Source organism: Planococcus citri, chromosome 2 (assembly GCF_950023065.1).
Source record: "Planococcus citri chromosome 2, ihPlaCitr1.1, whole genome shotgun sequence".
Classification (NCBI taxonomy): Eukaryota; Metazoa; Arthropoda; class Insecta; order Hemiptera; family Pseudococcidae; genus Planococcus; species Planococcus citri.
Window position 1 is genome coordinate 56,218,516 of NC_088678.1, and position 18,470 is coordinate 56,236,985.

General features: G+C 32.9%; 1 protein-coding gene across 1 annotated transcript in view; it reads left to right on the forward strand.

The window, feature by feature from the left end:
• Positions 1–18,470, forward strand: part of LOC135836580 (uncharacterized) — a 37,657-nt gene that overhangs the window by 14,876 nt on the left and 4,311 nt on the right. Inside the window, exon 2 of the mRNA XM_065351504.1 lies at positions 11,064–11,161. Coding sequence (XP_065207576.1) covers positions 11,064–11,161 — 98 coding nt within the window. The remainder of the gene's footprint in view (positions 1–11,063; positions 11,162–18,470) is intronic.

Here is an 18,470-nt window from a genome sequence, read left to right on the forward strand (position 1 = left end):
AAAAATGTCTTATTCAAGTTCCAAAAAATTAGGTTTCTTTGTTAATTTACCCATGATAAATCTTGCGATTGATTTCGTCCATGCCAGAAGTAGATTATCAGCTTGTCACTGAAGATCTTATGTGTATCGACTTGTTCATTTTTTAAAAATTTTTCCAGATTTTTAATTTGATTTATTTTTTAAAAATTTTCAACTTGTAAACATTTTTTAATTTGAAAACTTTTCAGTTTATTGAAGTTTTTTTTTTTGCAAATCAAGCATTCAAAGTGTTTTGAAAATTTTAGTATAGAATGAAAAATCAGTTTTTTTTTTGAAATGATTTAATAATTAAAATTTAACCAGCTTAGCACAAAATTTTGCATTTTTCAAATGTTCAATATGAGTATTTCTGGAATTTTTCTGTTAATTTTCATACTTTAGTTTTATTCTTAAAATTTTTGAAAGCATCATCATGAAGGGCCCGAGCGAAGCGAGGGCAAACGCTCTTCAAAATTTTTAGTTTGAAGAAGCAAAACTACTGTAATTTTTATACGAAATTCTAGTTTTTCCATCACTCACTCAGTGGCGGACTGGGTCGGTTTGGGCCCCCTGGTGGATGCACCGAATGAGGCCCCCAAAATTTTTTTCTTCCCCTTAAGAATCTTTCTCGTTCTGTTTTTTTCTCAGGTTTGGATACTTGAATGTAAGTTGTGCGATTGATTTTTATTTTTGTCTTTTTATTCAATATTTATTATGTAGGTATAGTAGGTACCTAATAGCAAAAAGAACCATTTTTTTTTGAAGAGCGAGGATGAAGGAGAAATTTGCCATAAGAAAAAAATATCGAGTATGCCGAATTAAATGAACTTTTTAAAAATGAAATAAAAGATAAATTGACAATTTTGTCAATTGATATACATATTATGTAATTCGTTGCTTTATTAGGAAAAGGTCGTAACTACAATTTTTATAAAAAATGAGATAGTGGTATCATTGGAAAGAGAATTTTGTCCTCTACATGATGCAACACTTGAAATTGAATTTTGATGTTTTTTGTTCTCGTAATAGCCGAAAACAAATGGTTTTAAATATACGTTTTCAAAACCGTTACAATGAAAAGGTTCTAAATGATATTGTTTCTCAGATTGAACCTATTTCTTTCGATTTTTGTAATTTGTTGGTAAGAAAAGTCATTATAAACACATAATTTCACGTAATTTCACTGATAAATTGCAGAAAATCAACCTCATCACCTTAAGGATATCGTTCCTGTGTATTTCTTATGGGCTTTTGATGAAAAAAGCTTGACTTAAGGTGAAAGTTCCTTTGTTGAATTTTACTTTTTTCAGTTCAGAGTTCCTCAAATAAAAAAATGAAAAATCAGTGCTACCAGGATGTTTATTTTGAAAATTAGCAGGAAAATGATTGCAATAACCAAATGTTCTCTTACCTTATCTAAAACTATCAAGTGTACTTGATAGAATGCTCTTTAAAAATTAAAATGCATTTTCTGAGAAATCAACTTTCATGTAGTTACGACCTTTTCCTAATAAAGCAACGAATTCATATTTGGGCTAATGAAAAATTCTAATTTCCCTTCTAAATTTATGAAAGTTTCAAAAAATGCATTTTTTTTCGATTTAGAAAAGTGATAGAAATTGACCCGAGCAAAGCGAGGGCAAAAGCTTTTAAAAATTTTCATTTCAAAAGGTAAAAAACGATGGTTTTGAAAAATTTGTTCACTTTTTTAGTACAAAATTTTAGAACTTGAAAAATTTCAAATTTGAAAATGAAAAGCAAACAGGCTCTGAGTGGAGTGAGAGCAAAATCTAGTTTCGAGAAATAGAAAAACAACGTTTTTTTATAGGTGAGAAGTGTTTTTTTTTTTGTTGAAAAATTCCTTGAAATTTGAATACCTATCTACTCAATAGATTTTTATAAAAGTTTGATCTCAATTTGAAAAAAAAACACACAGGCCCAAGTGAAGTGAGGACAGAAAATTTCAAAAATTTGTATTTTGAGTGGAAAAAAACAATGTTTTTTGTGGTGACTGATGAGTTTATTCTTTTGATCACACAATTTCAGAACTTGAATTTACTAAAATTGAAAATTTAGATTTTTGAAGAAAAAATCTCACAAAATTTTTCGTTGGAGAAAGTCCAAATATCATCTTTTTTTGGTTTGAACATGGCCCCGGCGCGGGGGGCCGCTTGTTGTATCGGGACCCCTCACAATTATGAATAATTTGAGAAATAGAAGATAACAAATTCAGCCCGAGCAAAGCGAGGGCAAAAGCGTCTGAAAAAATGAGAATTTTGAGAATAGATTAGTGATTTTGTCCGCAAATTAACGATTTTGCCAATAAATTCCGAATTTTTAAAATATGAATGAGAGGGATATAATACCTCCTCAACCCCCTTAAATTCGCCCCCAGACTTTCTGATCACGTTTCAAAATATTTGTGAAATACAACATTTACCTACCCATTATTTTTTTTCATTCAAGTTATAACTTATTTAATGTAGTACGTATAGAGAAGTACCTAATACCTATAGGTACTATTCTATGGTGAGTGTGTGCAGCAATTATCAACTCGCTGTGTTTAGTGAAGTCAACGATATTATGGAATAGTTTAGAGTTGAAAACAGGGCGGTTCGAGGGGAGAAGGGTGCAAAGGGGCAGATCGCCTCGAGCCCACGCTTTCTGGAGAGCCCGTCAAAAGAAGGGCCCGCTATGAAAAAAACCCATTTCCTTAAATTCTCGAAACACAAATTTTCGAAAGCTGTTGCCCTCGCTTTGCTCGGACTTGTTTTCTTTTCTTTTCCAAAATTAACATCCTGAAAAGATCTTTCAAATCCTAAAGCGAAACAAACTCCTCGCATACATATACAAAAACGTCGTTTTTTGCTTTTTTCAAAATACAAATTTTCAAAAACTTTCGTCCTTGCTCGCTGAGGCCACTTTGTTTCTTGTTTTAAAATAAAAAATTCACATTTGGGTCCTCAAAAATCCAAAACAGAAAATCTCATATAAATACGATATCAATCGGCTAAATTGTTATTATTTCCCTACATCAGTTGGAAAATTTTCAGTCACCCCCCCCCCCTCAAACCGCTATATATTTTCGTTCCTAGAAATGTTCCCAAATCATATTTCTACCGCTGCAGGTCTTGTACTGATAGGTTAAGGTATAAAAAATGAATTTTGTTGAGTAGAATTGAATATTATTTATAATAGGGTTAATTTATGGCATTTCAATGGCGGCACTAGTTTTTGATCACTTTTTGAAGTTCGTGTGAAACGACATTTGCCATTGCCTGCTTTTAAACATATCAACTGATCACGTAACACAACACTTCATCGCCATTCTTCATTCAAGCCATAATAGGAGGACATAGGTGGCCGGTGGGTACTACTTTGATAGCAGTATTAAGCAGTTTAATATTATTTCATTTCTACTTTGATTTAACAATTTATTTCACAGTAGATTTTTTGTCTGTTTTTTTTTCCTAACTAACTCATTAAATATTTGCCTACTACCACCATCATCGCCGCCGCCGCCACCACCACCACCACCACCCCCCCAAAATTTTACCGGGCATTTGCCCGGTAAAGTATTAGAGTGCACGCCACTGACCTAAAGCTCCTTCGAGAGAATACAAAATTTTCAAAAAACACACTCCAATTTTTCATTCGGATCAGGTACCTATTTATGCGTAATCTAAGCATGAATACAAAAATAAGCGAATTAATTTCATCGTGTTGAAAATTTATTCATAAATTCGGAAAAAATGACAAAAATTGATTACAGTTGCGAAACTTTGCTAAAATTTTAATTGAAAAATAGTTCGTAATTAATTTATAACGTCATGTTGATGAAAATTTCACGGTATAAATATTATCTCCTTTTTTCACCTCGTCAAAAAAAAATTATTTTGCGGAAACTTTCACCCTTTTGAATTTTAAAAATTTAAATTCAACTACACGAGTGTTTTTTTTCGACCTTTTCCCGTGTCCATTTTTTTTTCTTATATCCAGCAATCCTTTTTGTAAAATTGAGATAAATGAAGACAACGTTCTTTTATTCTCGGGGAAAGATTGTACCTTTTTTTTTTTCATGTCAGAGAAATCGTAAATTACAGTAAAAGAACTTCAAGACCTATAGAAAAGTATTTGGTGATTAGTCACGTATGTAGCTTTGAAAATTTCACAATTTTTGAAAATACTCATGAATTGTAGGTACACCTGGAAATGGAATTTCCTTCATTCCTTGTCAAATTAAATGTCTCATCTTGTATGTGAAATGTATTTGCCACATGATGTACCTACACGTTTTTTGGCATTTAATCAATGTGTCAGAAATGCACTGGCACAGGTGTTAACGAACAAATTGGTGACCTCCAACATCTTAGTTGGGCAAAACTTACCCTCGAGTTATTCGAAAGTTCAAAATAATGTTATAAAACAAAGATACCCCCTGCAATGTCAGATTTTATTGCAATTTTTGGAGGAAATCGTGTGCTTCGATTGCTTCAAAGGAATACAACGCCTTGAAAATGCAAAATTGACATAAATTTCGTATGAGCTTTTTTTACGTACCTATTTAAATTTACTTTAAAATTTGTTTTTTCCATATTCTGCTCATCCTGAATATTAAAGGTTCTACAGTTTTGAAATTTAAAAATGGCTACAAGAATCGTTCAATATGAAAGATAGGTAAATTAGATTCGCACGTACCCATCCATGAATGAAATGAGTCAGTCAAAATTAATAAAAAGTTACAGACCCCTCTTTCCCCTTTCTAAATAATAATGAAACACTGTAGTATGAATTTTGCTCATATCGTACGATTAAAGGCGATAGATTTGGGAGTGTTTCGATATCTAATCAGTTGTGGTTCAAATGTCATTATTTTCCAACACCTCAGTCGAGTCGTATTTCATCCCGATGATGTCAAAATGTTTCAGATAATGTTTATCTATAAAGTGTAGATGCTTAATTGCTCGTGTCGTGTCGTCATTTCTTTCACCATATTGACGATGATTGCTCATTTTCGTAAATTTGAATCCTCCAATAGATAGTAATTTGAGACTCGAGAAAGCTCTAAATTTAATCACCTCCCTAATGATTTTTTTTAAATCGACCAAGGGGTTAAAATTTCCAGAACTTGTAGGCTTATGACGTGAAAATGTTGTTGAAAATCTATACGTATAGGTATTCGTCTATCACCTACCATCTATTTCACTGTCGAATTGCGTATACCGTGAACGTTTGTGGTTCAATATACGAAGCAAAAGATGGTCTCCAGGGATCCAGGAATCGGTATGCGGTACATGTTCGATTTTTACTTTAAGTTGTGCTGAAATTTTCAAGCAGTTGAGAAATTATTTCATTTTGTATTGTCTGCAAGTCGCTTGGGTCGTCCCCTGCTCGCCATCTTGCTCTCACATTCTCTAGGTACATTTGGCACCGAGTTATATTTAGGGTAGGTAATTTTTCTCATCGTGTCTTTGACCTTTCATCACGAGAGCTCGTGTTTGAGTGGGAAAAGACGTCCTTAAATTTGAGCACCTATGTGTAAAAAGAATTGTAAAAAAAATCTCGCATCTTGTATATCGTCGTTGTCGTTGTATAGGTACCTACTCGTGTTGTAGTCGTATTTCATCGAACGGAAATGCGAGCGGCAGATTTGAAAAAATATGCGAAACTATATATTCACTTCACCATGAACTACTTTCTTGACATTAACAATTGCTACAATTGCAAGCGTTCCAACGAAAACAAACGCCAAGTTATAGAACAGATGATAAGTTGGCAGTTCGACACTTCTACTCTCTGTATCTTCAATTACGATAAAATTTATGGGATAAAAAAATGAATAAATGGCAAATTTCATCAGCAGAAAATTTAGAAGATTAAAAAAAAAATGAGATGTATTATATCAAGATGGGTTAAGCAATAAAAAAAAGTACTTTACGTATGCGAACGAATCACGTGTGTGAAGGGTCTTTCTCACACCAAAACATCACAACTTTGTTACGCTGTAGTCTATAAAATGACTATGCATGTGTACTACAACTGCAAATGTACGATAATATTTTCGCTATACGTTGGAAAGGACATGGCGAATTACAAGTCATACATTGTATTTTGCCATCTCGCGTAGTTATTGATGAATAAAAAAAATGTCAACTGACCGAAGCACACAGAACACGATGTACATAGTACGACGATGACGACTTAATCAGTATTAATTTGTTCTTTATGAATTAAATTAACCATCTAGAAAAGTTGTATGTTGGTTAAATGAATTAAATTGAATTTGTAAGCTTTGTACATAAGTATGTATTACAGAGAATGGAGATATTTACGTGTTAGGGTTAAACATTTTGCGAACCTTGTCTATGATTGTTTTCCTCAAAAGCCCATCCAATCCAATGCTCGTCATATGGTTATTACCTACGTATAAACTATACTTGGGCTCACCTACTTATGGGTGAAACCTGATAGGCTAAAAATATCGCATTCTATAGTCCATCGTTGATAGATAAAATTCGACCAATGTTCGAAAACTGTCCCTTGAAAAAAAAGCACTAGATAGGTAATACGCAGTCTGCATAGGCGATAAAAAAATATAGGTCACGTAATCGTCGAGTATGGGAGTTTTTTTTGTTGATATTCTAACGTTCTACGATATTTTATTGGAGTATTTTTTTATGTAGGCGGTTTCTTAATTGAAATAAATGGTTAAACCAGAAGCCTCTTCTGTAGCTGTCTCAAAATAATGCCGCGAAATTTATGCCCAGTGGTTTTTCAAGCATAAGGGGTAATACACGAATCCTGCGGTGATCAAACTCGAAATCTTTTTAAGTTGGGTTAAAAAAGGGGGTACAAGTAATAAGTCTTTTTTCTTCCGTATTAGTACATATTTTTTCCACATCGAGTAAAAACGACAAAAACACTTTTCGATTGTACTTGTAGGGTTAAAAAAAAAAAAAAAGTATTAAAAATCCATCATACTATAATTATACAATGAAGGTAGGTACGAATAGTGAGGAAAAAAATTACCAGTTGAGGAGTAACGAACTGTATTATAGAATTTTCAGCGTGATGTTTTTACGTGGGAGGTATCCAATTTTAGAAAGATGAGACGAGTTTCAAATTCTTCGCTTCAATTTTTTCAGTATCATCGGTTTAAGATTTCATATTGACGTAGGAAGATGAAAGGATTATTCTTCACGAAAGCCAAGTTAGGGGAAAAAATAAAATAAAAAGTCGGTCGCGAAAGTTGTTTTTTTTGGTATCTAAGAAGCTTTGTAGTATAGTGTATTATTGCTGAACTTGATTTTTCTTTTCATGTTGTATCCTTGAAGGATGCCGATAATCTGCGCTTTAGACGTCTTTTTGAGTTTTTCGTAACATTCTACCTCGTGGAAAAATCCAGTTTGATCGCCGATTTGTGAGAAAACAAGAGAGGGGGGGGGGGGGGTGAATATCGTTTTAATTCGATGCTTTTTGACTTTTATTATTCGTTATTAAAATCTGTAGCAGGTATCATTTGCTTTTTTTAGTGAAAGGAGTACTGATTAGGCACATTGAAAAGTAATTGTAAGTTTTTCTACGAAGAGAAAATTGTTCGGAGGTTTTCATGGTCTCGGGTTATTTTCAGTCAGTTGATTGGAATACTTGTTGAAGTTGAAAGTACTCGAGAGTTGAACAAATGTCACAGAAATATTTCAATTTTTTTTTTGACTTCAAACAACGAACTTTGAATTTACATTGAAAAGTTTAAATTAGGTTCTGCGCCAGGAGCTCAAATTTGAAAAAAATCAACAAAATCAACAGTATATTTTTTATAGTGATTTCTAACATTGAAATGATTTTTTTAGAATTTCCAAGTGGAATGTTCCAATTATTTTATTAAAAACGCATCACTGTTAATTTTACCATTTCATTTTTTGAGTCCTTCAAGAAATTTGGACCCGGAGAAAAAAAGGCAAATTTTTCGAAAAAAATTGTCAAGCTGCAACTCTGGAAACGCAGAGTCGCAACCGCGAAACCTATCCCCACCTTTATTTTCCAAATTCGAGCTCCAAAATTAAAAAAAATGAGATATTTTACTTAAAATAACATTTTGAGACCCACTTTTAACATGATAGACAAAAGATGATTTTTACAAAACTACACAATTTTAGTCAGCAATTATTTTGCAATTTTTTCTTCTCCCATGTTGAAAATGGACCTCAAAAAGCGATAGCGGTTGGAATACATACATATTTGTAAAATTTGCAATTATGCCCAATCACGCTTATAGAAAGGAGAGGGGGGGGGGGTCCTGATCTCAAATAACTCATATTGGACCACTCTTGAAATATTAACCTGCAACAACTCCCATCCAGCTATCTTAAACATTTTCAGAGGTTCTCAAGATTGAATGCTTGGTCGTTGTTGAGGTGAAAAATTCTAAAAAATTCAAGATCATCCATGCAAAGGTTCAAATCTCTGTTGGTTGAAAACAGTTCTGAATCATCCTTGATAGCTGTACAAAGAGTGAAAATGTTTTGAGATTACAATTAGAAATAAATATATAGTCTTTGTCTTTCAAATGAATCGTTTAAAGGTCGTTAAAGTCCTTCAATATGTGAAATATGCAACTGCATACTGCATAGAAAATGATTTTAAACCATTCCGATAAAATCTACGGAAACAGATTATATGTATAAAAATACGTATACAATCATCCTTATCTATCTTTTCGAAAAGAGATACAGCATTTTGAAATCTTGGCAGTGTCAGTTGATGCCCCAAACTAATTACGAAGATAATCTACCATGCCTTTTTTTTTCAATACCCCGGAAGATGTAATTTTCCATATCGTCTATCGAATGTCTGTTTTTCAAAACCTAATCTTACTTGATTGATTTTTTTTTTCAAAATTAATGAAACAGCTGCGCATTTTAGATATTATCTACACGAGTACATCGATGATAAAGTTGTCATTATTGCGAATACCGTGTGGCGATTTTCTCACGTAAACGTCTCGTGTGTATTCTAATTTAGGTAGGTACATAAATTGTACAGAATTTGAAAACAAAGCCTTGGACTTGTGCCGGTTAAAATTTATTTTTCACGTTTCGGTACCTATACTACGTAAAATTTGAACGTGAAATTTTGTTCATTGAAGTACCTCCAAGTCTATCTGTCTGTGCAGTATTCCGTGGGGCGTAATAACCTCTAAAAAAAAACAAAAAAAAAACACGAATAATGAGAATTTTCTACGACGAAAAAAGAAAAAAGAGTCGTCTCGTGCGACGTTACAGCGGTTTATTTTGTATAAGTAAAATTTATTTAGTGCGGGAAATACTTGTAAGTAGTTACGAAGAAAGAAAAATTATACTTGGCTGGAAATTTTCTTTGGTTTTTCAATATTAAACTGCAGACGATGACGTTTCTCCAAGGGCGATATTTTAATTGGTAATTAGTCGAAGGAGCGAGAGAGATTTTTAACGGAGTAAAATATTCGTAAAATTCTCATTTTAAGGAAACTACCAAGCTGGAAAACAATACCCCGATACCTTCCCTTTATGTCGAATTATTTCTCGGGCGATAAATTCCTTCTTAAATGAATTCTCGTCTTGGATGACGAAAAACTCGAAAATGTAATTTCTTATTATAAAAAATTCGACTCTCTACTGCTGGTCATTTTTTCCCTTAGCCATTGCGCAGATTTTATTGCTGTGGGAATACTCGAACGGGGAGGAATGTACATATTTCTTTTTTGGTCGAGATTTAACGACAGTATAGTGGTAGTTTGAATTACACGTACATATGGTCACGATGGTGGTGACGAAATATATCATGTTCTTACTTCTCATACGATGGTATATAGAATTCGACGCGAAGAATATATTTCGACAAATTTTACGACTCGGTTGCGAGAATTGAACGACCCGTATTTCAAAACAAATATAACCTCCAAAAAAATACTGATACGAAAGTAGTTCGCGTTCGAGTGAAAATTTAGCCAGCTTGGTAGGGAAAAAAATTGGGTGTTGGCCCAGATTTTGAACTGAAAGTTGACGAACGATTCCGTGCGTTTTGGTGGTGGGTTAAATGGATCGAAGTTGCACCTCACGTTGTTTGGGCAATCGCTTACTTGGTATCCCTTCTGTTCGACTAAAGCTCGTCGTCGAATTATAAATGGAAAACGCGCCATGTGAAGGGATGCTCTTGAATTTATTAACCGCGTATACCATGCTGTGTTTACTGTTGGTAGTATATAGGTACTAAATTTTATACTAATTATTCCGCGATGGTATTTTTTTTTACTGTCGACTACGTCGAGTTCTTCGCCATGCATGGTATACCTTCCTAAAGAATGAGGGTTCGATCGATTTTTATCCCATCGTCGGTGGCGAAACACACCTAAACGTAAGCTGACACCTACGTAAACGACAGCAAAGCCTGTATTTTTATTAGCTTTAGGCCTATATAACTTTACCAAAATCGAATAAGTGTACCAAGGTTAGGTTAAAACGCCCTACGTTCGAATACACTCTACGTGAATAGGTATTTCCTATTACATTTTTCAAACTATACAGGGTGTTCTTTGGAATTGATCACAACGTACAGTTAGGTTTTCGTTATCGCTTTGCTATACATATAGTTGTTAGGCGAAACCAATCCGCGTTTTGTACTTAATCTCTCTCTTTTTTTTACCCAAATGATAAAAACGCTTCAGATAAATAGTTTCAAAGTCTTCAACATTGTGATAACAGCAGCGTAACGCGAAACCTCGCGTTTCCTATCTTTATGGCTACTTACCATGTAACGTAGAAAATGGTTGTTGGAAAAAATTGTTAAATAAATATTGAAATGTTTCTTATCTCGAGTATAGATATCTAATTATCGTATATAAGCATGGTTTTATAATATTATAAGTGTTTTTTTTCTTTTTTTTTTTACATTTGCAATTGTAAAAGCATGCGAATGTCGAACGAATTTTTTGCAATCAAATTACGAGTACCTACCCACCTGTATTTATTACGTTCTAACGGTTTTTGTTTCTTTTTGATTGTTTACAGGTATCTGTGTTGGCATTTGTATCCATTGTGGCGATGTTAGCCGATAGTGGAGTCCTAGGGTTGACTCCTAGGGCTCCAAATTTCCCTTATTTCGAGCGGTAAGTTTGAATTTTTTGTTCTGCAATAGAATTTTACTTATAGGTACTGTCTATCCTGTTGAGTGAAATTCTGCATTGAAATCTGTGGATGGGTTGTTGAAAGATCGCTAGATTTAAATTCTGCACAGTTATAAGTGTATTCGGACCAAAAAAATTCATTCAGTAGGAAAAGGGGATAATGTTTGAGTGAGGGGATCAACATTACACCAACTAGGTAGGTCTAGGTACCTACTCCTATAATTATAGGAAATTCATTGTAATATGTACATTCGCACTTGATTGCTGCTCTGAAAAACGTGCAAAATTCTTCACAACATTTCATAAATAAATTGTGCATGTAAACCTTTGAAGACTTAAGAATTTCACTCAGCAGGCCAGGCAGATTTTTATGTAGTCTAGTCACGGTACCCAGTTACTAAATAAAATATATCTAGTTCTGTCCTGGCCTCCCACCTGAAAATAACTGGATCTGACATAGCTCAAATCAGATCCGGACATTTTTTGGATCCAATTTAATCTGACTAGATCTAATAAAATCAGCAGATAAGATCGAAGTTTTGATCAAATTAGATCTAATCAGATCCAATTTTCATCCTCTGAGTGATTTATCCTCTTATTTGACTCACCTATAAATCATTTCTCTTCCGTCTCCTTAAATTCTTCAATATTTTACTGATGCTCAATTTTAGTACAATAATGCCCTTTGAAAAAATCAAGTTAGGTACACATAATTATATGATGATTACTGTAAAAAAGTTGAAAATAAAAAATTTGAGAAACCATAGAAAACCGATAAGTTGACCTGAGCGAAGAATCAAAATGAATTAAACTTTTACACATCATTAAGAACATTTGTGCAAGAATTTACCTAGTTGACTTACTAAAAATAGATGGGAATATTTCCGACTTTCACTCAAAAATTCTAATATGAAACCTCCGAACTGAAACACTTACCTACTCGTATTAACGATCAATTTACAAAAACTGAAACTGAAACTATATTCTGACAATACCTTAGTATACCTACCTATTTAATGAAACGATAAACTGACTGAGCTAAGTATTTGAAGAAATTGTATTAGGACTAAAAAAAGACAGAGTGAGGGAAAAGGGCCGGAGTATCATGAAATAATTAAAAATTGTTGATTTTTTACAATTTTTTAGCAATAAAAACACGTTATAGAATTTTGTGCTCCCTGGCATGAAAAAATTCACACAAAATGAGTATATAAATGGGCTCAAAATAAAAAAAAAACATACAAGTTTAGATAGGTAAACGTTCTTAAAATTGCTCAAAAGTTTTGAAAAGATTATATAATTGAAAAGAAAATTTTTGGACTATGGCTAAACATAGTGTTTTAAATAGGTACCTACTTGAAAATCGTTAAATTTTCTTATCCTGGCCAACAATTTTTTAGATCCTCCCTTGATTAGATACACTTATTTAAACTCAGTAATTCTTATCCATTTTCAAGATTTATATGCATCTACTTATCCATTGATAAAAATAATGACATTTTTCAAGTGAAGGGGGAGGGGAGGAGAAAGATGTATGTAGTATGTTATTAATGCTCTATTTACGACAATGATCACAGACATTGCCTATTTGAGGAACTAATATTTCAATAAGTGGGTAAATGTGATTTCTGAGTTGATAGTGCTACAAACTGTACTTGGTACCTATATTTCGAAAAAGTAGCACAATCTAAAGGTCGAATATATGATTGCATTTTAAAATCATTATCGAAGAAAACATGATTTTTACGCTAAAATTTGCTGAAATAAGATGAGACTTCTTAAAATAGGTACCTTATTCAAAAATGAAAATTCCTCGCATGAAATGTAATATTACCTATTTTAAAAAAAGGATTATCTTTCAAAATGGCCTATACCTTCAAAATAAAAATGTGGTATCTATATTCAATTCAATCAAAAAATTACATGTTGAAGAATTCAAAAATATCCTTAAAAAATGGTCTGGACAGGTACTTTGGCACCTACAAGAAAATGGTCCATTTTTAAAATCTTATTGACAATTGTCTTGAAGAACCATACCTATTGAAATCTTGTGATTCTTTGGAGATCTACAATTTTGGTGGAAACCATTTTTTTTCCATCTTGAAATGTTAAATAAGTATTGATCCTTCAAAAACGACTTTAGGCAATAAATTACTGAAGAATTGGTGATCATGCAATTGATCACGTTAACCTTTGAACTACATACCGCGACCGTAGGCAAATATATCGTTCTTATAGGCGATTATCATCACTTCTCAGTATTTATAGGTACTCTTTTTGAATCTTAAAATTGTTGCTATAAAAATGAGTTTGCATATCAAAATTTTCAAAAAAAAAAGGGGGTAGGTATAGTTGGAAACTTGAGAAGGAATTTTAAAAGTTGATAATTCGAATCAAAAATCGTTGATTGGCGAGTACCTGTGAACAAAAATAACAGACCAGTTTGGCAGTTTTTATAGTTTGTGAATCATTATTCATTACCTACACATTCGGTGTCATTCTGGAAAAATACAATTCTTAACGAACTCGAGAAATTAATTACTGCTCAATTACTTCAGCTTCAAGATAATATAACACTACTTACAATATTATCTTTTCGTTCTTTATATTCTACTTTTTACTCAAGAGTCACGAACAGCCGAAATTATCTGAATATTTTTTCTTTGCCTTTGATGTTGTATGAGTTCAAACTACACTTGCTTGATCTATCAGTCTATTCTCTCCGTAAATCTTTAATTATAATTATAATTGCTTATTTTAAATTCAAATGTTGGTAGAGAATGTAAATAGGGAACGTATCACCTATCTTCCAAAATAGGTACAGATAAAGCTATATGAAAACATATTAGGTACCCTCATCACAAAACTTGCTCAGTATAAAGATGAAAGAGTCGAGTAACAACAACACATTTGCCATAAGATCTGGGAAGTTATATATGCTCTAAAATTTTCCAAACTCAAAGTAAAGTACGATTACCTATCCCTGCAAACGTACCTCTACCTACTTTACTTGTTGTAATACATACAACATGTGTTTGTATAATATATAAAATATCTCAATTTTTTATTAGAAAATCCCTTTTCTACTAATCCGCGCACATAAACAAGCCGGAGCGGTTATAGTGCTTGTCGTTTGTGCATTTTTAATAAAGCGTCAACTTGTTCGCCATTTTACTACACGTGGCTGTTGCTGTTGCCGTTGAAAACACTCTCGTTTTTCGAACCAAGGTTATAATTACTCGATCGTTATTCATTGGTAAAAAATTCACCGCAGGTGTGGGGGATTCAGTTGGAATCTCGTTGAAAAATCATACCTGCGAGTTGGAGATTCGCGAATTAATGGCTAGTACCTACCTAAAAATGTTACCGGCACTATTAAGTGATGACAGGGAACACGAATGGCATGTGCTTTTTACGGTCAATTAACCAGTTAGATATAAATGAATTATCTCTTAGTCTAATGTAAAAAAAAAATGCGCCAATATGATTTCGATAAGTGCTTATTCTCCATTTTTCAGAAGGGTAAGAAAGGGTGGGAGTTTATAGCAATCTTTTGAAAATGATCGAATACCTAGCTGAACTAAAATAGCGTTATTAACGAATCGTTTTGCTATTGAGAAAAGTGAATAAAATCGTGATCTTTACGCGAGCACTGTGCATGTTTCCATTTCGACCTAGTTTTTGGCATCGTAAGCGGCTCATAGGTTTTTGGTACACGCGGCATCATTAGCGGCGCGATTTCGTATCGTATAATATACGTGATGCGTGCTGAATACGATCAGTTTTCGTGATTTTGTAAATCTCTTCGAAAATACAACACATACCCACCTTTTCAGACCTGTACGAATATATAGTGTTGGTATATCAAAAGAGAACTTCTTAGGTCGTTCAGACGTGATGATTTTACATAAATATAACGAGTAAACGATCCGATAAAAAAAATGATATCAGACGAATACACGTTGAAATTTCTTTCGAAAACTTCTTCATATCACGAAATCCACATTATGTTTGGAAAAACTTCTTACTCGATGAATGCCTGGAAACAAAACACAGAAGGGGGAAAATTTCCCGTAGTGGAATTTTTATTTATTTATTTTTAATTATAGAACGAGAATACGCGCGATTTCTTAAAACAACACATACGCGATCATTATGCAAGGACGACGGAGAGAGGTGTGGTGGTGTATGTGAAGAAAAATCACAATAATGTGTGTAATACTCGTTCATTTAATATTACGTCAAGGTCGTTTTGAATTGTATTGTTTATATAGAATTTTTATTGCGCATGCAGAAACGCTAGAATTTTCAGCCAGGAATTATTCATAAGCGAGGCGATTTTTATAGGCGAATAAATTCGGACTGGGTGCTTCGTCTACCTGTTCGAATTGCATCGAAAGGATTACATGGCGGTGTTATTTTGGTTTAGTGCGTCTGGAGCTGATCATATGGAGCCTATAAACGTGATAGAAGTACCATTCAAAGGTATAAATATCCCTGGGGACTTTTAGCAGTTTTCTAAATTAAATGATGGCTTTTACGTTCGTTCGTACGTATTTTATTACGCGTGCGGGTGATTTTGCTTGCTTTTTATATACAGGGTGTCCTATTAAATTAGAGTACATGTTGGATGAATAGAAAATTTAATAATATAGAGCGCCTTACTTTTGAGTTTTGAGATCTGAAAGGGTAGTTATTTTAAATATTCCAAAAAATACATATATATATATTAAATGAAAAGAAAAAAGATGTTTTAGAGCTAAAAATCTTGAGAAAAAAATCTTGAAAATCTCTTCAAAATAAGCATCCAGCTCAATAAATCATTATTTTTTCTTTTTTTTTACCTCATTCTACGGCTTCCAATCTCTTTTGTGAAAAAATATTATAGGTACCTACCTACATTTAAAATCATTCCATCGTTTTTAAAAGACGGTATTTTGCTTCAGGGTACTTTAGATACATTTTTTTCGAATTTAAAATTAGATGTCTCAAAGGTGGCTGAAACTGCCTCAAAAAGATGAGTTAATAATTTCAAAATTTCCAGGTTTCAAAATTTCCAGGTTTCAAAATTTTAAAAAATCGGTAAATTTTTGGTACTTATTTAAAAAAAATGAATTATAAGTACTCTCTAGATTTAAAATATTGAAATAGTAATAAAAACACCAAAAAATTGCAGTCAGTAGTTCTAAAAACTCACGTACTGTATGATTCACAAAAATTCAGAAAATATTGATTGATGAATTTTGTTTTTAAAAAGTTATTCATACTTTTCTATTTTTTTGCAGGGTTGTGAGTGATTTTTTAAATTAATTTTTAATTTTAACCCTAATATAAAATGATTTGAAAAATCAAGTTCTTACTGAAAAAAATAGAATTGGGAGGTGTGAAATTTTCAGCATATAGGTGCTTATTTTGAGCTCATTTAATCAGTTTCAAGACTCCCACGTTTTCAAAAAAAAAAAAAAAAAAAAAAAAAAAAAATAGAGTAATTGTCTAAAAATTAAAAAGCAGTAAAAAATAAAATCAGTACAACTTCGCTTTTGCTTGAAAAAATTTAAGAACCCCGATTACCTTAAATAATTCTTTTGAAATCCAAACCAAAAATATAAATTCTCATGTAGGTACATTTTCTCGATTTACCTAATTATGTACAATGAATTAAGTAATTAAGTATCCCTTCAAACAAGACAGGTGCAAGTGCAACCCACCTTGCTAGTTGCTATACCCTAATCTGAAGTTTGGCAAACATTTAAATTTTAAAACGATATCCCATCTTGTAAGCAGTAGGTCTAGGTACATTATGCAATGCACCTTAACCATCCATTTCGTTAGCTTCCTCCCTTCACTTCCCTTTTCAATCGAGTGCATTGCGGTGCGTCTTTTTATGTCTGGATGTACTGTGACCATAGTACATTATTATAAAGGGGCATTACCGCGTGTAAAATGTACCTACGGCTTGTAAAATCGTATGCATTAATAAAGGTTATGCGAGTACGATGCTTTGAATGGGTATAGGTTTTGTTGGTTAGGTTACAATACAACTTCTATCTGAAGCCATTTTCTCGGAAAAACAAAACATGCGATTAGCCAAGATTTCAATATTTTATAACCGAATGAATAAAATATTATATTTCTGACATTTCAAACATAGCCTGAACTTTGGCCTATTTAACGCCGGCACATTTCAATACGCTGTACCGCGCCCCTCTCTGTAAAGGTTCGAAAAATTAATTCCATACGCCGTGCTGTCAGTTTCACTTGCTAGTAGCTGTCGTTACTTGCCTCTCTGGTAAAAGGAAAAAAATAGCATCGAACGCGTTTTACAATAGCACAATATGATTTAATTTCGTATCCGGGACTTTTTTTTTACTGTTCGCAATTTATTCAGTTTGGTTGTGATGATAAACCTACCTAGATGAGGAGATAGGTATCAAATTTTAATGCAATTTTTCTCTTGAAGAGGTGCATAGTTAGGTGTTCATTTTTATTTTTAGTTAGATTGGACCGAGATTTCCTTTGTTATCATTCTGTCAACACCATTCAAACTGTTGAATTTGAAGGAGGAGAAGGGGATGTAGATGATATCGATTTTGTGATTCTAGAAAGTCTTTCCTAACCGTTTCCAGCCCGGCACCCCCTCATAATTTTTTAATTTCTTAGTATGAATACTTTTTGGACAAAAGTAGGAACTAAATGCATTTTATGATGAAAATCAGGTAGTATGAAGGGGTAGGAGGAAGAAAAGGACCGTTACCCCGAAATGAACTGTTTTAAATATCCCAGCAAACATTTTAATGAAGTTGAATTTAGCTTAAAATTTGGAAATGAGGCATCAATTGATTAAAATCGACGACTAAGTATACCGATGAGAAATCGAATCCTTAGGACATAATTGCGGAATCACGAATTAGATCAACAATGATCTAATGATTTTTAAAATATAGCTTAAAAGTGAATTCCTATAATCTCTCGAAGGAAATTTATAAATAAAATTATTGATTTAGGTACGGCTTATTGATTTTTTGGATCATGATAAATCGATAAATGAATCCAAAACGATAGCAAAAGAGTAATTACGCCAAGTACCTACGTAAAATTTGAATACTTAGACTTTTATTAGCAGAAAATTGAAAGATCGAATCGACGATTCAATTAAAATTTACGACCATCGAATTGATTGAATAATTTGAAAATGATTCATAAAAAAAAATCATTCAACCAACCCCCCTTCCCATACTTCGGACACGAAATAGGTACTTATTTAGAGCATGTTTACTATGGTATTTTTTGA